This window comes from Mya arenaria, chromosome 7, assembly GCF_026914265.1.
Source record: "Mya arenaria isolate MELC-2E11 chromosome 7, ASM2691426v1".
Lineage (NCBI taxonomy): Eukaryota > Metazoa > Mollusca > Bivalvia > Myida > Myidae > Mya > Mya arenaria.
The window spans coordinates 69,634,563-69,659,097 of record NC_069128.1 but is presented as its reverse complement, the minus strand read 5'-3'; the positions used below and the strand labels follow the sequence as shown (position 1 = coordinate 69,659,097).

Here is a 24,535-nt window from a genome sequence, read left to right as displayed (position 1 = left end):
TGTGTTGTTTATTTGATATATGTATCTGCAGAATAATACATCGGTTGTTTTGGTACGTTTAAATAGTAACACTACACGGTCAAAACGTACATTTAGTTGCAATATTTTTAAAACATTATTTTCTTTTTCAATATCATTGAGCGTCTTGTTAACCAAAAACGTGATTGAAATTTTACACGATGTAAAGAGTTCATACAACAGTATTGCTAAGTATAGTAAACATTATTACCTGATTCGGGGAGATTATTTATAGCTCTGTCAAGCACCTCAAAGGCGTAGTATTCCAACACATTGTCAACATATGCCACCACGTTGTCTTTCGATAGATCCTTGCAAAACATTCAAACCCCCACACATTTCTATGAATATATTCGCCTGTAAAACACAATCAATAACGTAGATACTCATTGGTTATATTGGCTATATTATCCATTAGTGACTATATTAATAAGGCAATTGCTGTTATTGCAATGGAGCAGAAAGAAGCACATTAATGATTTTTGTGCAATTTTAAACATTGAAGGTACAAAACTACATACATATATTAGTCAACTATGACGCAATTACAAAATAATGAAATACACTTTAAAAAAGCGGATCGGGAATGAAAAATGATTTAATTCAATAAAGATATGTTTACAGATTAAAATGTGCCATTGTAGTAAATCGGAACCAAGGTCTATTAGTGTTACTTGAAAAGTTACTGTAAGCAAACGCATTTTTACAAAAGAAAGAATCCTTCAAAATTACACATTATACTTTTGTTGTGTCGTGATAATTAGTTTAACTTCACACATTGTTTATTCTTTATTACCTATAAACATATGATTGGAATTGTTGTTGTGTTTATCTCATTTTGCCAAAGTCTCTTTCCTTCATAAGTTTTTAGTCTTTAAACGAGATTTTACATGTGCAAAAGAAAGTCAATACACAAAGTAATTATGTGATCATTTGACGTTTAACAAACATGCAAAGAAACAAACAGGTGACACACGACATAGGGTTTCCTCTTATTGTAGAAAATGATATAACGATACATATGTTATTAACACAATGAAAGGCGTAAACGTTAAAGCATGTTATAAATATCTAGTTTTGTTTATAATGAAGGACACGATACACCACAGCACTTCATAGAAACATGTTATATACCATCGCACGACCTACATACAAGCACTATAGAAAAACACATACGAGGGGAACACCATATGTTTTGTTCGCTATTTACAATATGGCGGGATAAAAATGATGACTCACCAAATTTAATTGAGATAACGTAAATACGTTTTAAAAATAAAACAATATGCTCTTAACATCAATTGTGCAAAGTCTTATTTGTTCAGACTGTAATGTTATGCATACATTGAATGTCCGTTGGACTTGTGGGTGTTATTTTGCAAAAAACTGGAGACATCGGTTTATCTGCAGATTTTTGCTGAAGTGTTGCAAAGCATTTTTCATTCATTCCAATGGACACAATAACAGATGGATCTTTATCGAGAATCGATTCAATTGATCCGCTCTATATCAGTAACTCCTTCGTAGAAATTATTGCCTGATGTCGATTTGTCGTCAGAAAATATGATCAGAATGTTCTCCGAACAAAAATCTGAACTGCTATTGTCATCTCTGCACAGCTCGATTGCTTCGTCGATTCGTCTTCGTACGTAGCTGTACACTTCAAACATGTAAGCATCGCTTCGCACATAATCAACTTGAATACCTGCATAGATAAACACATTCATATTTTAATAATAAGCGTTTTTTTTTATAATTACAGGGGATGATTGATTCATTGTATTAACATAAAACAGCACCCACGAAGAATATACAAAATAATAGAAAAATGCACCTGCAACTGTTATTCGTTAATAACAAAGAATGAGTTATAACCTGCAGCCCACTGTATATAATTTGTGTATGCCTCACAGTATTGTTTACAGTCATTTTGCATACTTTAGCAGTACCAGACGGTAGTGTAAAATATTGCTTGTTTGTTATTTGCAGACTATGATGTGCCAAAACGTTATGGCATGGGTCTACAAATAATAAAGCATTCAGAAAACAATAGATGCAACCTTGAATCGTATATTTCAAGAGAACGTAAATATTAGTAACCCCAGTTAGACTTGTTTTTTGGTAAATTATGTATACGTGTACCATTAGCAGCTAATGTTTCATAAATTAGCATCATATATACAATGGGAAAATACCGTTCCCTTAAATTCGTTCCAAATTTAGCATTTCTAACAGGATACGTTATAACGTCCATTAGTTACATATAAAGCTACTAAACTTTCACTATGATAAAAATTAGAATACAATCATATTATGCCCTCGTCGGTACTGGCTAATAATACCTTTCATTTGTAGTAATACCACCGTGTAACAAATATACGATTAACTTACTGGGTGCTGGAGGATGATGTACTTTCTTATAGGATTCTGGCAACTCTTCGCAAGGCCTTTCCATTGTATTCATAATAATATCCTAAACGTTATTTCAAATTATGTGAACATTTAGCTTTTTATGAATAAAAGATGTTTTCGAAATATATGTATCAAATTTATTGTTAAATATGTCAACCAGAACGCCAACATCTCTATTGTAATCTTATATCTTCATGTTTCTGTCATTGAACAGAAAGTTTGGTTCTATGTTCTATCATCGGGGATGAATGAAACATCGCAAATGAAAAATAACTAAATATAGGGTAATGCATACTAATAAAATAAATAATACCTGAGTGATGGCTTGTTAATAATAAATCAATGAACGAATATCTTTGAATGTGTTGAAGCGAAAATGGTTACGCGAAATTGAACAAATGATTTATAAACATGCGAAAAATATACAAATACATACCTTCTTCTCAACACTTGTTTATGATAGTATCCGTATCGGATGTCCCAATCGCTTAAAAGTGAATGATGTGTGTTGCAACCAAACATGCGTTGCCCTTTTCTTTTTTGTCGAAGACACGTACATTGTACTCGAACTGCTCATATGAGAATCCTTAACCGGACAAAACTTTCTTGTATTACATTTCTAATCAAAACAGACATTCAATATCTAAGTTAGAATCTTGATAGAAAGTTACATATTATTATCTATCATGAAATGTCAGTTATTATTACCATGTAGACTTAAGTATACGTTCATAATATCAATTTAAAAAGGTTTAAAAAGCCATAAGTATCTTACCCATCCCTTATATGTTGATGATGCTTTTCGTTTTAACCTTGAAATCTTTGGCGAATGTTTCTTTCTGTTTCTGAGCTTTGCATACGTTTATTTTTGGGACTTCCTTTCAAAAACATAATTTCAATATCAATTAAACTAAATATGTCTATCATGAATATTTACAAAATGGGATATAATAACGACATCGGTGATACAACAAACAAATTGTAGACACTCGCATTGAAACAATAGTAGAGTCAGAATGGTTTACTGAAATCGTTGCAATGACATTACCACTGAACATAAATGCAATTAAAAACCACAGAAATAAAGTTAATGATTTGATGTTGTCACGTAGCACAATATACAGGGTGAGGAATCACGTGTCTTCAACGGGGTTCTCAAATCGGTCACCACGGGTGGTGACCCACGTGAAAACCTCGTTGAAATCATGTGATTCATTACCCTGATAAACTTCACTGAACTTCGCAGACTGACAATCGCTCCGACTATTTAATATTCTTTCTCTTGGAACATTTGTTTTCTAAATAACATACCCTAATACGTAGCTTGAGCTTTAATAACATACATTGCACATTTTTTCCTAAGACTATGTAGATATAATAGTTTATGTTTAACAGAACGTGTATTTTTTTGGTGTTTGGGTAATCTAGACAAAGATGTCTTTCATAAATGTTCGTGGCAATATCATACGTACAGATTAAGCAAGATAATGACCTGTTTATTGATAATGTAATGTCAATGATAAATGTGGTCTTAAAGCGTCCCTCTTACATATCGAACGTTCTTACAACTGTTTTTTTTTGTCTTTTGCCAATTTATGAGAAAATGCATGGAAAGCAGTAATATAATACTGCTGACAAAAAATCTAATCTCAGATTTTAAAATTAAAGTTAAAAAAATGATGTTATATGCATTTTTCTTAAACGTTAGTAACGGTTGTAGCCATAAATCATGAATTCCCGACCGGAAATATGAAGATCTGCGATCTGATCTTTTGTCAGCAGTCTTATGTCAGTGGTTTGCAGATATTTACGCAAATATTGGCTCATTTCAAGACGAAATTTTAAATCTATGAGAGTGCATCTTTAAGGTATTCTATTCAAAGTAAAAATGTTTTAAATGTAGAACTTGTTTAAATAAAACCTCAAAAGTATTTTCATTCAAAATCTGGCATAGAAGTGATCGATTTATCAAATAAGTATAATATTAAAAGTCAAATTAGTATAAAAACACGCTTTTCAGGTGCTTATATTTCTCGAAAGAAAAGAAAGAAAGAAAGGGGTGATATGAACGATAAACTGAACCTTTATAAATGGCAGTTTTATGCATATATGTGTGTAAAAAGACAGAAAACAATTTGCCAATACTCTAATTATTCTAATGTTATCTGCATTGGCGTTTAATAAAACTTCAATGTATAGCAGAATAGTCATATAATTACCGATTGCTTTGATATACGAATAGTTTCTACATCATTACTACCTTATATCTTAAAGTTTATGAAAAATAGTTTCATGTTAAAAGATCAACGTTTGTTTAATAATTGAACTGTATAAATTAATTTCATTAAAAGGTACGTACACATTGCAAACGATCTTGCTGAAAAGTTATATTTGTTTGAAAACGCATGCAGCTCTTCGTGACACAATTTCACACAACTAGCTGTCATCTTTTGTCCGGACGAAGATAGTAGTCCATGACTGCAGAAAGTACATGCATATACATGTATTAACTTAAAACAAAACTATACAAGTATGTCTAGTTTTGATAGCAGAAAAAATAATTAAATCCCTTTAAAAGGAAAACACCAATTACGTGACGAATGTCCTCGACCAATCGAATTAAAAACCAATAAAGTGAATATTGATGATATGAATTGTTTAAATGAAATCTTATAAGAAATGAAAATTAAACATACAATACTGCATTCGACTTGCCGTTGCTTTAACGTTGTGAAGACCATGTGAACACTTTCAATATTAAGTTTGAAAGTGTTTAAAACGTAATGTTTTGTTATGAGGTATGTTGATGATATCGTGTTATTTTGACTCAAGAAAGTTCTCACAAGGATTTATTTATGGGAAGTGTTTAATTGTAGACTTCTTTACATATCCCTTTTGTTTTATTGTTTTATTAATTTGAACGTTTCATCATTAGAAAGTCTTTTATTTTTTACAATTAAAGTGCTATGCATCTTTATACAGTACACTTTTAATGTGTCTATGAAGAGTTGTAGAGAAAAAGCGGTATGTTGAACATTATAGTTTGGGCTGCATTCACATTCTATTTGTCCGTTAATAAAGAAAGCATAGTATTACGACGAAATATTTTAGATATATGATTTCTAATAAAGTTTTCATCTCTAACATTAAGGTCAACCATTCATTACAATAACAGTTTTGGAATTGCAATTCGATAATGTGATAAATATGCAATTGTTGATAAACAAAATGTATATGAAATACACATGGCCTCACGGTAGTATTCATGTTTTGTCACCTCATTTTCAGTGAACTGCTAAAAGACATATTCATGTGTTCACAAATAATAGGGAGTTTTGGCATTCGTAATAGCATATATTATTAACGTGTTTTTGAAGAATTGGAAGTATGAATGATGCAACTGTCATAATTGAAGAGGAAAATGACAAAACGCTATGTGAATAACATCTTAGCGATGAGATAAACACGTTCGGTATGGTTATTGATCATAAGTGGGTTGTTTTGTTCTCAGTCCATTAAGTCACAAACAGTACATCGTAAGATCAAGAAGGCAAGTTAAGATTTCGTGTCTATAATGAAAAATAAAGCATCCAATAATTTTATTACTGTGGATTTGCAATTCAAAAAACTGTCTCTCATTTGACATCAAAGGAAGGATACGTACAGTGTCCTGTTTGAAGCCCGAACGTTCGTAGCGTCGTCGGTGGACTGAATGTCTTTCGTTTTTCTATCCCTATTCACGGCATCATCTTAAATATGTTACTTAAAAAGTTAATATCCTTTATCTTTTTCTCAAAATTCAAATCAATTTGAAATGATCAGCTTAGTTTTATTTCGTAAACACCAGAAAGGCCTATATCAGTATTCAATGATAGTTTCAAGTTTGATTATTTCATAGTAAGAAAAGTTAAGGTTAACATTTTAAGGGAAGAGGAACTATCAGTCTATTCAGAGATATTACAAAAGTATTTACGCAAACAGAACCAGTAATTGTAAAGGTGTGATTAAATTATATTTTACTTACGTGTCTTGAATAATTTGCCGCGTTCACTATTGGCATTCTCTTGAAAGTCCAGAAGGTGGCCTCGCCTGTCGACAGAAAATCTTTTGATGGTCTGTGGTGCATATTGCTCGCATTTGTAAACGACAACAGTAACCAAGGTCTGTGTAAAGCCCATCACTTGGAAATGAATTGCTTGATATAGTTCAGCGAAGTTTATTTCCGCTGTATGCTCTAATTCATCTTGCATAACAATTTTGAAAGTTTCACCCAAACAGGCCATGACGTCAACTCGTCCATATGTGCTATGCCCACCTCTAATTCTTTGTTCAATACGCTCTGGAGCCGTTCGTGATGAACACAATTCCAAGACAACTTCGCTTCGTTGTGAATCATTTATTGAAAAGCACATAAAACATGCTTTTCTATATTTCATCACAACAGGTATGACTAATTTGTCATGGGTGCTTTTGTTTTTCCTAAAACATTCGTTGTCCGAGCGTGTTTTCTTTTCGGCAACTGAAAATACATATAACATTCATTTCATTCAAATAAACACATTCGGAAATACATAATACATTTAACTTAAGCAAAGAAGTTCCGGAACAAAGTAGACTGTTTTCTAAATGTAATGGATAATGAAAAGACTATCCTATATCATATATCCTTAAGGCCTTTAATTATCTTTTCAATGTTTTAAAAACAACTACTATCTATTGTATTGTATTTAATATTTGTTCCAAAACGAGGTGCATATGCACATTGTATAAGGCGTGGCGAGCAGGCATTGCATTTAATTACTGAAGAAAGACTAAAAAAGTATATCGAAGTGTTTGAATCTCTTTGTTCAAACGAATATAATATGTAATAAGTGTTCTCCAGGAAGACGGTAACTTAGTTATGGAGATCACACAAATCGAGAATACACAGTAAATATTTATGCGAAAAACTAAAACCATATGCAACAAGCCTAACTCCATATATGTGTATACACACTGGTAAATTCTTTGGTTTCGGGCAAAGTATGCCAAACATTTGTTGATTTGTCAATTCTTATCCAAATATATCGATTGAACAATGTCAGATTTAAGTTATCAAACTAGCCCAAATTACCCGGCATACAACTTTTTAAAGTGTTATACAACTTGCAGCTGAGCTGTAACGTTTGGGAAAAAAATCTTAATAAGAAAGTCCTGCCAAAGAATGATACAAAACATGCTGTTGTGAGAACATCGTTTGAACACGAGTTCACTGTGTGTGAAAGAAAGTTAATATGCGCAAAACTCTCACTATATGACTCAATTACTACCAAACAATTAAAAAGCAAGATCGTCATCGGAGAGAGCACCACATTTTAAATAGTACAAAAAGTCAAAGTAAGCTAATAACCGATAAAGTTAGTACAAACACATACAGACAAATACTGTTAGCGCATACATAGAGCCGGATCAACACTTAAAAGTAGGATGCAGTCGATTTACAGTGTATGTATACTACGTGATAAATTGCCTCATAAAACTACAACGGAAGGCAGTATTTTTGCTTTGAATGAAGACTTTAAACAAAGGTAACTTTACTATTTCTTTACCATTTAAATAAAACATAGCACAATCTACACCGCTTACTGAGTCCCGTCTTTGGTCTTTTACCAGAGACCTTACCTTTTTGATTGAAGGTTTTATTCTGAAAACACATCGACAAAACTTTAACAAAACCGCCGCCTAATGGCGCACTGTCAAAACTTTCTTTTGAAAGCAGGTTTGTCGAGATGTTTGAGTTATCTAATCTCCATATCAAACATTGGTAATAAAACGAAGGCGAAGCTCTTTAAGCAGCATAAATTTCCATTGTTTGATCTAAACTGATAAGAGAAAAGTTATCTTTAATTTAAGTCTTCTTTTTATGCAAAATATTGACTAAGCAAATATGACGTAATTTATCACGTGCTATACACACACACATTGCTTAAGACAGCCATTTACCATAGCCACAAAAGAAAAGAAAACACAAATGCTGCAGTGATACAATGCCAACTATATATGGATATGAATAAAGAATAGTGTAATGGAAATAATAAGTGTATCACATGTTTTGTTTCTATTCCCCTCCATTACGTACGTACCTGTTTCAGAAAGTGACAAATAGTTATCCTCCCTGCCTTGATAGTGTACCTTGTCCTGAATAATAACATTACACGCTGCAATTTTTTTCATTCCTCGCTTTTTACTCGTATAAACTTTAAGAACAGCCGTGTTATCACTTCTGTCTGACGTTTGAAAACCAACGTATTTAAATCTGCCATTGAACTGCTGTTCACTTCTTAGTTCCAACACTATGAAGAATATATCATCAATGACAATTACGCAATATTTCCGTCCATGCTCCATAAATACATCTATTTTTTCTAATGTTGACACGTTCATCCACAATTGCCAATAAGCAACATTCAATACCGATGGTTCCACGCTGGGTATCATATTTAGAAAAGAAAATGAAGCAAATCTTTATTAGAACCGTCCGTTTTACCGGTGTTTGAAATCTGTAATAGATAAATCAATGTGAAAAGGTTTTCAAATATGTAATAGACTAATTAATGTGAATAAGCCCTTTAAATCTGTGATCGATTAATAAATTGAGTAAAGGCATACCGGAAGAACATATTTACGCCTGATGCTCCGTGTAGGATCGCAAAAATCAATATAATGTTAGCAAAATGAGAGTGCATTGTGATCGTTTATTATAAGATCATTTTTGTTTCTTTGTTTTTTTTACATAATATAAATTAACTCACACCAATAATAAAGTAATTGTGTTTTTGAATTATGTGTGACACCTGTCACAGGCGATTTCATAGTCTATAGTATATTTGTTTGATTAACGTTTAGCTTGTAATGCCGAAGTCTAAGAAATGCTTCACCCTGTTCTGTTTAAATAAAAAAAACTTTAAATTAGAATTAATTACAACTTAATAAATCTGTTATAACTATTAATATTACTTTCAAGCGAAAAGGCAAATGAATGTATAAAAAAAACAATAACTTCATCTTAAGGATCTATAACAGAAAGCATTTATATATTTAAGTTTTATATTCCAAAAATATCCTGAACACAGCAATGAGTTGAGTTGCCATGAGGACGACATTGACGCTCTATTCCGTTTTCGATTCAATTTAGCTTTAACAAATTCCTTTGTAGTAATATGTATAGTTAAAACGTATCCGTTTGTCAGCAAATGAGTTAAAAGAGCGCAAGTTTACTTGTTTGTAATTAACTATGTTCTCACAACATGGTGTTCAATACCAAGCACAAAAAACAGCGACTTACGAGCTTCCTTCTTTTTGATGTTCGGCTACGCTATATGAGACCTACAAATATATAAAGGTATTAACAAACAGTGAATATAAATTAACTAAGGTGCTGTTTAAAAACAATTTGTTAACATATTAAACATTTCTCAGCAATTCGACAATTTACATGCCTTCAACATGTTTTTATTTTGAACTGACATGAAGTGTCCTGATAAGATTATTTCAATATTACAAAACATATTACCGCGGTGTATGTACCCGGTGATTTTTTGTCATTTGTAAAAAAACAAAATAATATTGATATCTTTTCAGCCGGAGTCAAATACCTGGCGTCTGGACGGGACGAAATTAAACTGAACAATGACAAGATCGGATTAACACCTAAGCGACTATGGGTGACTGCGCATAAAAGTAGTTCCCATAATTATAACATTTAAGGCTAAAATGTGGTAAATTTCTAAAAATGACCAATGTTTGAATCCATGCACATGATGACAATATAAGGATCAGTTTCTTAGTGCGGAAAAGCTCATTAATAACTTTGGCCAAACGAGATCGAGGGACAACCAAAAATGTAATGCATTTGTCACACATTCACGCTTTAAATATTGCTTTGTAATTGGTGAGTGTGTACCAATTTAATATATATTAATAGTCATCCTGTCTTAACAGGGTGCGTTTGTTGGTGCGTGCGTGCGTGTGTGTGTATTTATATATATGCATATTCTTTAATTAATTTAGTAATCTTCACGCAACATAACGCTGATTTCTAGTGTCTCATGACCAGAAACAACAAAATATGTGATGGGTGTTCCACTTGTAAGCAAAACTTTAAACAACATGAGAAAAACAGTAACGTTTTTATAAGAAAAATATAATTAGTAAAACGTTATTGTTAATGAACGGTTGACTCCTGCATATGAGTACACACAATGGTGTGAAAAAATAAAGAAAAAAAGTGAACAAGTAGATCAAGCAACCCCAGGAAGCCATGCTTTGATTCACTGTCATGTGATCATAATAGTAACTGTAACATTGCTTAATTACTTCCGAATCGGTATAATTTGCCATCTACCATGGCGAATAATTCAAACAGCGCAGCAAACCAAATATTTTACAAAAATGCATTGGATTTTACTGAGCCTCGGTTCGAATACCACGTCAGCCATGTTAAAAATAAGCATTCAGCAGATTTTTTATGGTATATATATTTATAAAAACAGCCAGGATTCAGTTGTTGTCCGAAAATAAATTTATTAAATCTATGGAATTGGAATGGTTAAGAGTGCGTATGCTATCCTATTAGTCTTCCTTAACAATTGCAATGTCATTTTAAAATAGAACACATGAATAAATATATATGCAAAAAGCTACAGAAACATGCTCAGTAGCAAAAAGTTTAAACATAAACCCGGTTTAGTGGCAATCGGCAACGCCAAAGACATAGAACAAATATAATGATATATGCGCAATGCCATTGTGTACAAGATCAAGAAGTGTTGATAAACATTTGAGTGTCATACTACAACCTGGGCATCCCTGACATAATCTATGTTATTTATAGTCAGACGTAGATCCAATAGTTCGCATGAGAAGTTGCGCATTCAACCAAGTGACATACTTACTATGGAATGTCCACTTTTTGGCTTTAAAGGGCGTGCAATCCATCCCAACCCAACCTCCAAAAAAAAGGAATGGCGTAAATATCGGTTTCTTGAATGGGTTCTCATCTGAGACAATGTTTTTCCAATTTAGAGTCAAAACATGTATTTTCTGGGTTATAAACCCCCCCCCCCCGATTAACTCAGATTGCGAAATAAATGTTGGCTGTGGCAAATTGTATTCCCTGTACCACTCCTTAATCTACCAGATATTTAAGTATGAAGTCTACACACGGCATTCATTTGTTTATGTGCATATGAACAATACACTTTGAATCAATCACTCAATCATTCAATTAATAAATCAAAACTTTTATTTGCGCAATGAAGGGAGATATAAAGTCTAAATATAAGTTCAAAAAAAGATGAAGATATCAAAATAAATGAAGAACTATTACATTTTAATCAAGAAAAAAATAGAAAAATAAATGAAAGATAAGTGATTCTGGAATGATTATTTGTTCTTGAAAAAGTTATTTCAGCAAAAAAATCCTAATATTATTCTTATACCCGGAGCCTAATTTGCTTCATGTTTAATCTATTGGAACACATTAAAAAGATTTATTTGTTTAACATGTTCATATTATACCTTGTTTTCCCTGTTAAATATTGCCATAACGTTTTGTTCTGTTTTGAAATATATGTCGTTAAAACACAACATGCTGTCAAATATTGCTCAGTCTGAACAAATCAACAAACATAGAAAAGCCATAGGATAAATACCGTTTACTACAAACTGAAATATATTAATGATCAAATATTGGTCTTGAATTCTGAAAACAAGCTCAGATACAGTTATGTATAAATCGTACTCAATTCTAAAAGCTACATTATCAACATGTATACCATTGAAGCGTTGATTATATTTCAAGCATGACGCACCTACAAAGTACTTCGTTCTAGGTATTGAATTTGTATCTAAGTCTAGATGTATGTAATTTAAAATACTTTTTTACAGAAAAAAATATTGATGAACTTTGTCACTTCTAAATTTTTCGGTTTTTGGCGAAAGATATATATTCTTAATATTCTTAATATATAGTATTTTTGTGAATTTTCCGTATCCTATATTGATTGTCTTGAACTTGAACTTGTTATGATGTTTGTCCACCCATTATGTGTTTGTAAGTACATGAATGTATTGTTGGAACAAATGGTATATCGCTATCTGTCCACATGTTTGTAAAGATCTGATTGGAAACAAGAAAATTAGTTACATTACAGCATGACAAACGTTTGTTTATAGTTTTGTTTTATAATGTAGATTTATTTGAATAAGTAGTACATTTTCGTTTAAAACCATTAGAGGAAAATGTAAATTTTAAACGTGAATTTTCTCTAAATTTTAATGAAAAATATTTTTAAAACGTTCTTTACTTCATGATTTTTAAAAGGTAATGAGTGTTTATATGTTTGTACTGGATTAAAAGCATGTGATAACAAGAATATGACACTCGATATCATATTATACACATTTTTATACAACTCGTCAATCAAATGTGTTAGTAAGCTGGCCAAAAGCTAACTCATCCATGTGACTTATGTTTGTTTGTTTGGTGAATAATTTATTCAAGCAAGCGATCTGTATAATAACATCTTATAATAAAGTTCAATGTATTATAAAAAATGCCTATCAGCTAAATGTTAAAGTTGGCAAAAGTCGTGCGTTTACATTTGCTGAATGCAAAGTTTAATGTCAAATGATTTTCATGCCAACAAACCAATCTCATCAGTTAGATACTTAAGATATCATTGTCAGAACATCTTTATGATTTCCGTCTGTTGACCAAAATCGAATCTTTTCTAATTAACATGAACATTATTCATCATTGAAATTAAGTATTATTCTATATTCCATACCTGATCAATGAGTTAAACGATTGTGAATGCAGCTCTAAGCCTCATATCCCTATTTGTATATTTCATTATGACACATTTATGGGTTTTTTTACTAAATGTCTTCAGCTGTACATCAATCCAATAAAGAACAATTTAAGTTTTTCAACCAATCTCTCAGTTCTTGAAACCTTGTTTCAAGGTATTGGAATTAAATTCTATAACAGTACTTCGTAATCTCAAAGGGTTATACAACTGACTGTAATTTCGCCGGCTCAGCTTAGCATTTTTTGAATTCCTCCAAGCCTTTTACACCCAACGTCAAATATATTGGTTGTTTGGAAAGTGCAGTGGTTTGCGCACCCGCTTTTAACCAAGTCGACCCGGGTTCGAACCCCGGCCTGGGTGCATGTGAGTTTGGTTAGTGGTCACAAAGGCGGACGAGTGGGTTTCCTGCTTGGTACTCCGGTTTCCCCCACGACATAATACCACTTTGCTTAACATCATACCTTCAAAAGTGACTCACAACTTCCTTCACAATCGTTGTAAAACATATATTGTTTAAAATAAATTTATTAGCCACCTTGAGTCATGTGTATTAAGTCAAATATTATTAAATTTGATTTGTAAATACAACTTAAAAGTAAACATAGTTATTGTAGATTTTAATGATGTGTACAGATTGAATGCCTTAAACTCGTACTGGAATTCTTCGCGCATTTAACTGATATTGGTTCTACTTTCTGGTTCTGTTTTTGTGAAGCTTTAATTTTATGTGGCCATGTTCGGTACGAAGGTCTTCACAACGCTAAAAAACGACTAGGATCAACCTTTTTGTTCTTTAAAAACAAAGCACTATATGTTATAGTGTGATAGGCGCAAACGTTCCGTCATATTCTCGCTCGCTCGTCATCGATATTTCATTTTCATGTATATTATATTTCATAGTATTGCTTGTTTATGATATATTATGGGGTATAAATTGTATGCATTATTGTTTACATTTGAGTTTAACAAAGTAGGCATATTATACCCGGTTATAGAATGTGAACGCTATTGATTCACTCTCAATTTACCTAGAACCCTACCACAAAGGGACTCGCAACGCGTAAGTTATAACTGTTTTTCGGATTCTTTGAAAAAAAGGGATTTTTTTCGGACACCGTACAAACATTTAGCGGTGTTACGGATTCCAGTGGGGAGAGGATGTGACATCTTCGTATATGGTCAATGTATACATACAGCGTTATATTCAAGATAAATTAAACAAATAAGCGTCTCAAAGATTGCATATATTCTAGATGTTACCTTACATTGCACATGGCAATAAAGCTAGTACGTTTAAGAACCACATTTCAATTAAAGTTGAATTTATGTGTTGCAATGTACGCTCTATACTTCAACATGCTTTTACCATCCCATATTAAAATACGATCAATTAACAATAATTTATCTTATTTATTTTTGGATGTCAAGTTCATAACTTAAGATAAAACAGCCATGAACATATCTAGAAGTTCTTTGCAATGTAAATAAACGACATAATGAAATACTCACTGCTTGTATCAATCACACATTTAATCGATTACAACCCATTATAAACGTTTTTCATGATCCCTATTCTTCTTATTTTAAGCGCACTGTTGATGTTATCATGTCATATACCTCTAGAACACTTTGTGTTTGTTTAAATGCGCAGCCATTTGTGTGGTTGCGCGCGTGACATTGTATAATCTTTTATTTTCTTTCTCAACAGTTAATCACTTCTTTCCTTCATCAGTATTAAAATATGCAACTTGTACAATGTAGCATGCAGGTCCGTAGCTACAATGAGTCACACCGATGCAACTGCCTCGGATACAATTTCCAAGCAAAATAAAAATGCAAAAAAATGAATATGTAAATATAACACAAAAAGCATTTTCTAACAGGGAATACTCTGTTGACTTCTGAAAGGTCAGTGTATTAAACATACTTAAAATACTTAACCATGTAAATTTCCCCGGGTTGTATATTTGAGTAAAAATTATTTAATGTATTTCCTATTCGATTTCGATTAGTATCGAAATTCGAAAATTATCCAGCATGTCTAGTTATTATTGAGTACAGGTTTGTAAATATTGGATATTTTCATAAGTCCCTTAAATTTACTAATATTAAACGAACTTTATATAAGTCAGTCCATAATGTAAATCCTATAGATATAAACATACCTGCCTTTTGAAATAGTTGGATTTTTACATAAACATTTATCTTCTATTCGCTTAGTGAAATGCATTTAAAACTACTTTCTGAACAATTTTAGTATCATTGAAATGGAAAATATGCCTCCAATGAGCGAAACTAATCTAGAAAGTATGACATGAATAAAATGTATTTTGTTTATGTAAATTAACCGACGCTTTCTGCTGCAATGATATGTGAAGTAACAATATAATTAAATAAATTGTATTCACAAACATTGTTCATTATATATATGAATCACAAGTAAAGTAAAACCCAACTCTTATCAGTGATGATTATTCAAATACAGCTTTGTTCTGTATTTTTATTCTTCATACACAAGTTACTAAAGCGCACTGGATCAATATAATTTAACATGTTTCCGATTTTTTGTGTGTTTATAAGACTATGTCTTATATTTGAATTAGATAACATGGTAAGTATGGTCACATAAAAAGCTAGGGGAATTAATTATACTTTAATGTAAACACTTCATTTAATGTTCTAACAGCACCTGCAAAAGAGTAAAGCTTTTCCATCACGAACGAAATTTGCAAGAGTTTGGAAATAACCTCACACAAGACAGGTTCTCCAAACAAACAAACACGATCATAAAGACTTCATGCATATTATGTTTTATTACAAACAGTTTGGCAGTTTGTGGTTCAGACTAAGCATGCTCCGTAAGCCTACTAAAATAACAAGTCGAAAATGGTAGAAAAATGTTATGAGCATTGTTTGATCAATGCAGAAATAGTTAGTATTTCCGTCATCTGGGTTCAGAGTCGCTCTGAACATTGTCGTGAAACCAGCGATACAAAAAGAGCACCAACGAGTTTCTGTATACATGTTATGTTATAAGCTCAAATGTATCTTACATTATCATCAAAGAAGATAATTTCACGAAGCAGTTAAACACCAATATGCACGATTATAAATAATCAAATGATTACTCCAAAGAAGAATTAGACAAATAATGTTTACACCAAAGGGCTGAATCGAAAGGGCTTAAAGCAAAGATGGTTTCAATTAAAGAAGACTTAAACTAAACAGCTGAATGTAATGAACTAAAGTTAACCCTTTGGGTTAAGACAAGGAAAGTTTAAACCTAAAACAGACTTTAACCAAGTTTACTCTCGAAAGTAGTAAAACTAGCAAACGACTGAACCAAAAATGCTTAAACCAAATAAGTTTTAAAATAAATGAATTAACCCTAGAGGAGGTTTAAACCAAATTTAATCAACTCCAAAAAAGGTTTATCCAAAGGCAGCTTAAAGGTGTAGTAATTAACCTTTCATCATGTACATCTCTTTAGGATGAAAGCTTATTCATGTAATCCTAACATTTGTACTTAAGCTTTTATTTCTGTAAAAATGAAATAGGAAAATAACATGCTGAAATGGGAAAATTAAACACTGAAACGGGGAAATGAAATAATTAACGGGGACTTTTCTTTTTGTGATAAACTTTTATTCCGGTATCATGCATAACATACATTTTACAATATCATATATTTGATATCAATACAAAATAAGTTTAGAGGTGTCTGTATTACTCCAATATTGATATTGGTATATGTTGCACATGAGACGGAAATGTTTGTTTTTCGTTCAGTTAAAATTTTGTAAAAAAAAGGCGAACATTTTTTTTTTAGTCAAATAAGAAAATAAAAATCCAATAAAGTATGAGATGTAAGAAGAATAATAGAACATGTAATAAAACATGTAAGGTTGCCTTTAAAATTAATTTCAATTTATATTGATTTGGTTCCATTTTAGGTCATGTAACTGTATTTTGCCCTTTGATTCTGCCAAACATCTCTCTATTTGTTTTCTTTGTTTGAGATATATGACAAAGCTTTCAAAAGCTGGAATATCGTTTACATTTATGAATATGAAATTTTTATAATAGGAAAATAAAATTGATAAGCATCACTCTCGGAGTCTGTTTCTCTATAATTCCAAAAGAGATATTTTTGAATGTTATTTCAGTTTGAATATTGTTCCTGTCAAGGAATACTTTTAATTTTGACCAGAAATGTTGTACTTTGGAACACTCCCAGTAAAGATGATTTATATCCTCAATATACATATTGCAGAAACCGCATAGGTTTGAATTTGCGAGTTTATATTTAAACAACATTTTGTTTACTGGCAAAACCCTCTTAATATATTTATACTGAAAGCTCCTTAATCTGTTTTCGATAGTGCAATAAAAACAGTTCAGATATATACTTTTCCATTCTAAAAGCATGAATTCATTTTCCCATTTTACTTCTGGTTTGTTGACTTTTTGGCCTTTATGCTTGTTTATGTAGTTTTCATATAAAAGTCTGTTCGGTTTCTTAATTCTTAGAATTCTGTCAAGCAGTAGATTATTTGTAAGCGGTTATGTAATGGTATGCATATCAATATTTTTAAGTTCGTCTTTCCAGTTAGTTGGAATGCAAGAAATTAAAGCATGGTAGTTTAAAAATTCTGAAGGGTGTAGATCATATAAATTTCTAAATTGCTCAAAATCATAAAATCTGTGTCTTCTAAAATCATAGAGGTGTTCAATATACTTAATTCCTCGCATAAACCAGGTCTTAAAAAAAGTCGGCTTGCTATTTAGTTTAATAAACGAGTTATTCCAAAGTATTTGTTTCGGAATAGATTTTGGATTTTGGTCGAATTTTATCGATGTCCAACCTAAAAGTATATCTCTCAGAAAAGTATTCTTTATTATGCTTGGGACATCGTTTTCTTTTAAATTTGATTCGAGCAATATTTTACTTCCGTGATCCTGAAATTCTTGTAAATAAAACTTTTTCCAGTCGCCTTCATTGTTTTCATCTAATAGACGTGTTAACCACCCTGCTTTTAGCGAATGTATATATGCAAAAATATCAGTCATTTTAATTCCTCCCTCTTCATAATTATTGATTAATGTGTGTCTAGATATTTTATCAGGTTTCCCATCCCAAATGAAATTAAACAGTTTTTGATTAAGTACTTTAAGGATATTATCTGGTGGGTTTTGAAGAACAGTCAATGGATAGATTATCTTTGGCAACGCGTATGTCTTAATAACAGTCACTTTGCCAAGTAATGAAAGGTAACGTTGTGTTTCCTCCATCTATCTAAGCAGGAGTATAATTCACGTAGTTTGGGGAAAAAGTTAAGATCAAATGTTTTGTGTTTTTCATTTGTGAATATCATTCCGAGAGTACATGCTTTATCAGATGTCCATGTAAAATTGTTGCGTTTGCAATAAACAACATTAGTGTCTTTTAAAGAACCAATTCTAAGAACAATAGATTTCTTTATGTTTAGTTTTAGACCAGATATACTACTAAATTGGTCAATAGTTTCTACAAGTTTTTTCAAATGACTGTTTTGTGCCGTCAGTGATAAACGTTGCATCATCGGCAAACATAGTATTTTTTAAATCTTCATTTGCTACAGTTATACCTTTAATTGAGTTGTTTGATCGTACGGCAATGGATAACATTTCTATAGATATAATGAACAAGTAAGGGGATAGTGGACAGCCTTGTCGTACACCTCTTTCAATGTCGAAGAAATCGGATAGGTGACCATTATTCGAAACACAACTTTTAATTCCATTATAAAACGTAAAAATCCATTGTTTTAGTGAGCTGCCAAAATTGAAGGAATCAAGTGTCTTCATTAAAAAAGTGTGATTTAAACTGTCAAAGGCTTTTTCAAAGTCTGCGAAGAATAGCAGTCCTGAATTGTTATTTTTGTTTAAATTATCGATCGTCTCATAGAGAAGCCTAATGTTTTCACCTATGTATCTGCTTTTAACAAAGCCAGTTTGAGATTTATGTATAATAGAAGGCACCACATTTTTTATACGGTTTGCTATTGCCTTTGTAGCTATTTTGTAGTCAATGTTAAGAAGTGAAATTGGTCTCCAGTTATTAAGTGATGTTAGTTCTTTGTCCTTTTCAGGAATAAGGTTAATAATACCTTGCTTTTGAAGGTCAGTTAAAGTTTTGTTTTCGAAAGAGTAATTGATAGAATTCAGAAGGTAAACTTTAAGATCCTGCCAAAATATTTTATAAAACTCAGTTGTTATTCCATCTGATCCTGGGCTCTTGTTATTTTGCATATCTAATAGGGCTGTTGCACATTCATTTTCCGTCAATAAACCTTCACATGATTGTCTCTGTGTGTCATTTAGTTGAATTATATTTTCACGTTCACCAAAGAATTTATTTATATCGTTAACATCAATATTATCATGTGTATAGAGTTTACTGTAAAAACGGTTTGTCTGTTTTAGTATATCTTTAGTTTTTGTAATTTCCTTTCCATTTACAGATAGACATGTTATAGTTTTCGTTTCACTTCTTTTTTTCTCTAAATTTGACAGATATTTCGAGTTTTTATCCATACCATCAATTTGAGCTGCCTTAGACCTTATATATAAACCCTGTGTTTTAATTCGGTGTATTTCTTCTAAACGATTTTTCATTTCTGTAAGAGTATCTAAAGTAGCATTGTCCGTATCAGTGTTACTTATTATAAATTCAAATTCTTCAATATCATTAATCAACTTTGTTTCTTCTAAAGCTTCTGTTTTCTTTTTGAAAGAACAATATTTAATAGTAGCATTTCTGATAGTACCTTTAATTAATTCCCATAGTACGTTAGGATTAGCTTCTTTATTAAATTCAACGAGTTCGCTAATATTTCTTTTAATTTCTTTTTGATATTTATCATCAAGTAAAACTGAATTATTTATTTTGAAATATCCTGGACCACGTGGTTCAGATAAAAAGTTTATTTCAAAAGATACTATTGAGTGGTCTGACCTTAGACCAGTAGATATTTTACATTTCGAGATGCAATTTAAAATATTTGAAGAGACCAAAAAATAGTCCAACCTGCAAAATATAAGAGGCCGGTGGTTTGAATGCCAAGTAAAATGGCGAATGTCTGGGTTATTTTTACCGCCACACATCTTTAATATCATAATTATTGATTAAATTTTGAATTATATCTCTGCTTTTACAATGTGTTTTATTGTGACTGTTCTTTTTATCTTTTTCAACATCAATTACTATATTAAAATCACCTCCAATAATCATGGTTTCATCTTCTTTATCGTTAACAAAATTTTGTATTATTTTAAAGAAATCGTCATCGTCATTATTTGGTCCATATACATTTAAAATAAAGCACGTTTTTTCTTGGATTTTTAACTTTAGATATTGTAATCTTCCAATTACTAATTCGTTATGCTCTATTATCTCAAAATCTCTATTTAACAAGATGCCTACTCCTTGATTATTTGAACTATTGCCGCTTAAATAAATATTATTGCCCCATTCTCTTTGCCATACCGTTAGATCAGAACTTGTACAATGTAATTCTTGTAAAAGACATATATCATAATTATGCTGTTTTAACCAATTAAAAATCTGTGCTCTCTTCTTGACATTCCCTAAACCTCTAACATTAAATGTGCATATTTTAATCATATCGATGTTTATTATTTTTGTTTCACTAAAGCCGATCTACAATGATGATACGAGCAGGTAACAGCCGCATACCCATAAATGGAACTCACTGAGAATGACATGGCAACCTTATTATAATAGTGTACTGGTGTCATATTAAAAAAAAAAATGGAAAATAATAAGACACCTTGACAGTTGGACAGATATGTATACAACACAATCAAAGAATATGTATGAACATATGAAAAATAAGTAAACTGGCTTTCAAGTAACAAAAAAAACTAAACAGAAGAAGCATACACATGTGACCAGATCTCTACTAGATACTATCATAGTACTTATTTACTTCTAAAACTTAGATATTCATCTATTGAATTGACTATACAGAATCTGTGTAAAGCACTACACCCCACCCATGTCAAAAAGTCCTTCTCAATTATTTTACGATGTATATCTTAAAATTGAAAAATAGCACTTATTTACTCGAGAAAAACTTAAATGGGTTGGAAAACGATATAAAAGTGTATGCTTACACCTTAAACACAGTGGTATTAATTATAATAATGAATCATTGCATTGTTTATTTGATTTTAAACTGCATTTTAAAACCCTAGTCGAAAATACACGAAATACTAAGATTCCAAAAATGTATATATTGTGTGTGTCATACTAACATACAATAATATAATTAATTAAACATATACTCGTTACAGTTATTATAACATATATAAAATGTAGAGTTTAAGTGCAAAGACGAAAGAAAAAATCGGAAAAAAACACAGAAAAAAAAAACAATACAAAACCTTAAAAAAAAATAAAAATAGATTTTGAGTAAATTAGATTTGAGTTGTTTCCCTTTGGTACAAGCAATTGTGTTTATTTATTTTTTCAAAGTATATGAGTATGATAAAATATTTCATTTAAAATTGTTCTATTTTAATGAGTTGTACATATGCATCTTATTTTTGTTTTGCTTTGTATTTAGTTTACTAATGTAAACTAACATAGCCAGTATATAGCTTTGATGGATGTGAGAGCAATATAAAAAGTATGATTTACAGCTGAAGACAATAGTATTTGTTTAATCCTGTATTATTTCACTCTTACTTAATCTTTTCAAAAACAATAATATTTCATTATTGTTAATAAAATGATGATGTTATTCATTTAATAGTACACATTTTGATTAGCCTGTAAACAATCATTATGATATTTAAAATTAATTCGTCATCAAAAAGTGCCTCTATACAGTTAAACGTGATATAATATCATTTATGTTAATGGTCAGTCATACCTAAGTAGTGTACGCGTAACGCTTCAACAAACAACAGGTAGCTATTGTCAATGCTGACCGCGCTTTAAATATTTCACAGGTTACAAATATTGTATACAAAATTAATAGCGCAACACGCTCTAGATAGTTTTTCTCCTATGGCCAAGGTAGGTCGTTCCATTCTTTGTACTTGTCATACTTTACTTCAATAGTCTTGTCTAACTTGTTCCGGTAGTATATCGTACCATTCTGCGTCAACGCCTGCACCACTTCATCGTTCATTTTGCGTTTCACACACATGAGGACCCGTTGATTCTCTCTGGTGAGGTCCTCATTTATAAAGTATGAGGAGTTCTTCAGTATTTTCCTGCTTCTGAGAAATTTGACTATTATATCGCGATTTGTACTTGTTTTGTTTGGGAGCCTATGTGCAATATCAACATATCAACATCGATGTGGCCTAGATTTATCATCAATTTCTCTTTCAAAAAGGCTATTACTTTTGTAGTTGTTATCTCAGCCGTCTCTCTTGCATTTTCGTCTTTTATTCCAATGATTCTGATGTTATTGCGTCTGCTGTATTGTTCACTTCGAACTCTTTCCTATTAATATGGTTTCTTTCAATTTCCGAATAAAGTCTTTCATTCTCATACTGTTGACGGGGACTTTTCAATTGTTGGGAAGAATGAGATATTCGATGAACTGGGAAAATATAAACCTATTATTATAAAAGAAACAAATTCGCTTAGATAGGAGAATTTAAACCCTTTACTGAGAGAATGTAAACATAGATTGCGACTCCACACACTTTGACCAGCCCAACTGAGTTTATACCCCGATAATTACACCAATCCCGCAATTCCTTCCTTAAATGGGTATTTTTCTTAAGAGCAAGTTGTTTAAACATGTATCGATTATATATATTTGATAAAACTCAAGTGTTCATGCAAAAATGTTTCCATGACAATACTAATTATTAAAAACCTACTCCTGGTATATATATATATAGTACATTTGAAGATGATAATCATACTAAATATAAAGTTATATCACTATTGCTTTATTACATGATTTTTAATTTCTCTTGGAGTTGAGTTAGGTACTCTGAATTGTATTCCTCCGTTTGCAGATAGAGTTTTGATCTCTTATCATTGAAGTACTTGGGGTTGACATATTAGTGTATTATTATTTGTTTTATTATAAAGTTTCCTCAAGTAAAAGCAAGTTAACGCATACTTTGATAAGATTGATCTTTTATGTTTTTCTTTATTCAAGGTTGTTGGGATAAGAGTTAGGTTTGTGCACGTTAACTGGTTTAAGCCCCAGTACATTTACATTTTACTGACCGTTCCAAGGCGGTACATAATTTTTTTTTGATAAACATACCTAGTTCGTTTTATATAGTATATATGCACTGTGCTGTTTGTGGAGTTTTGTGCTGTTGTTACATGTTTTTTCTTTGTGATTTTTTGTTTTTGTGTTCTATGTCTTTGGCGTTTACCATGTGCCATCAAACTGGGTTTATGTTTAAACATCTGTCTACTGAGCTTGATTCTGTTTTCTTTTACATATTAAGTATGAATACATGAAATATTTTTGTTTTTAAAGAAAAAAAAACAAACCTAATACCCTATCATTATGAAATGGTGTTGAATAATGAGCATGTTCAAGCCATTTTGCAATATGTTCAATTTAGAAACGTTTGTTATTGAACCTCTAAGGACATATTCCGTATTACAAAAGCCATGTTGGCGGTCTTGATTCTAAGAGTTGATATACTTATTTTGGGAACAATTGTGACGTTCATGCCATATAAACTAGTTTGAGTCCCACCGTGATTGTTTAACCATTATTGAATACATTGGTAGAAATGGCTCTTAACTTAAAGAAAACAAAAATAATTGTATTCGAAACGTTGAAAAATTATGAAACTTGGTTATACAAAGGTCAAAATATGAAGGCAACCTATATGTATAAATATATGGGTCTACTTTTACCCCCCCCCCCCCAACTTTCTTGGTCAGATGCAAAACACCAGTTAAAATCAGATCAGAAATGCAGTTTTCTCTATCAAATCTTATAAAAGACCGTTCGTTCGCTTTAATAACAAAACACTTTTTAAACTGTTTGACTTTATGGTCGTCCCCTTTCTGACACTGGGAGCGGAAATCTGGGGTTGTAGCTACGCCCCTCGAAATCGAGCGAACTCAAAGTTTGCTCTGTAAAACTTTTCTGGGTCTAAATATAACCACAGAAACAAGCTCTGTAGCGAAAAGTTTAACATAAACCCGGTTTAATGGCACTGGGTCAACATTGCTAAGATTATGTAAACTA

At 31.5% G+C, this 24,535-nt stretch overlaps 1 protein-coding gene and 2 long non-coding RNA genes across 3 annotated transcripts; all 3 read right to left on the bottom strand.

The window, feature by feature from the left end:
* Window positions 1-234: 234 nt before the first annotated feature.
* Window positions 235-2,472, bottom strand: LOC128240789 (uncharacterized). Its single transcript, XR_008262303.1, has 3 exons — window positions 2,410-2,472; window positions 1,363-1,723; window positions 235-375 (listed from the first exon to the last, which is right to left on the bottom strand). It is a non-coding gene; the product is annotated as an uncharacterized LOC128240789 (long non-coding RNA).
* Window positions 2,473-6,075: 3,603 nt separating this feature from the next.
* On the bottom strand, window positions 6,076-8,732 carry LOC128241381 (uncharacterized). Its single transcript, XM_052958303.1, has 3 exons — window positions 8,553-8,732; window positions 6,455-6,949; window positions 6,076-6,179 (listed from the first exon to the last, which is right to left on the bottom strand). Exons 1-3 carry the CDS (start codon window positions 8,641-8,643, stop codon window positions 6,076-6,078), a joined length of 690 nt encoding a protein of 229 aa, XP_052814263.1. The 5' UTR covers window positions 8,644-8,732.
* A 137-nt stretch (window positions 8,733-8,869) lies between these two features.
* Window positions 8,870-14,888, bottom strand: LOC128240790 (uncharacterized). Its single transcript, XR_008262304.1, has 3 exons — window positions 14,793-14,888; window positions 9,755-9,795; window positions 8,870-8,969 (listed from the first exon to the last, which is right to left on the bottom strand). It is a non-coding gene; the product is annotated as an uncharacterized LOC128240790 (long non-coding RNA).
* Between the last annotated feature and the right edge of the window lie 9,647 nt (window positions 14,889-24,535).

Bases quoted from the DNA above. Each gene is read 5' to 3' on its own strand.
- LOC128241381 (XM_052958303.1), bottom strand. From the start codon at position 8,643: ATGAAAAAAATTGCAGCGTGTAATGTTATTATTCAGGACAAGGTACAC. The intron at 6,950-8,552 runs GTACGTACGTAA...ATGTATTTTCAG, and splicing joins TTTGTCACTTTCTGAAACAG to TTGCCGAAAAGAAAACACGC. The intron at 6,180-6,454 runs GTAAGTAAAATA...AACATATTTAAG, and splicing joins CGGCAAATTATTCAAGACAC to ATGATGCCGTGAATAGGGAT.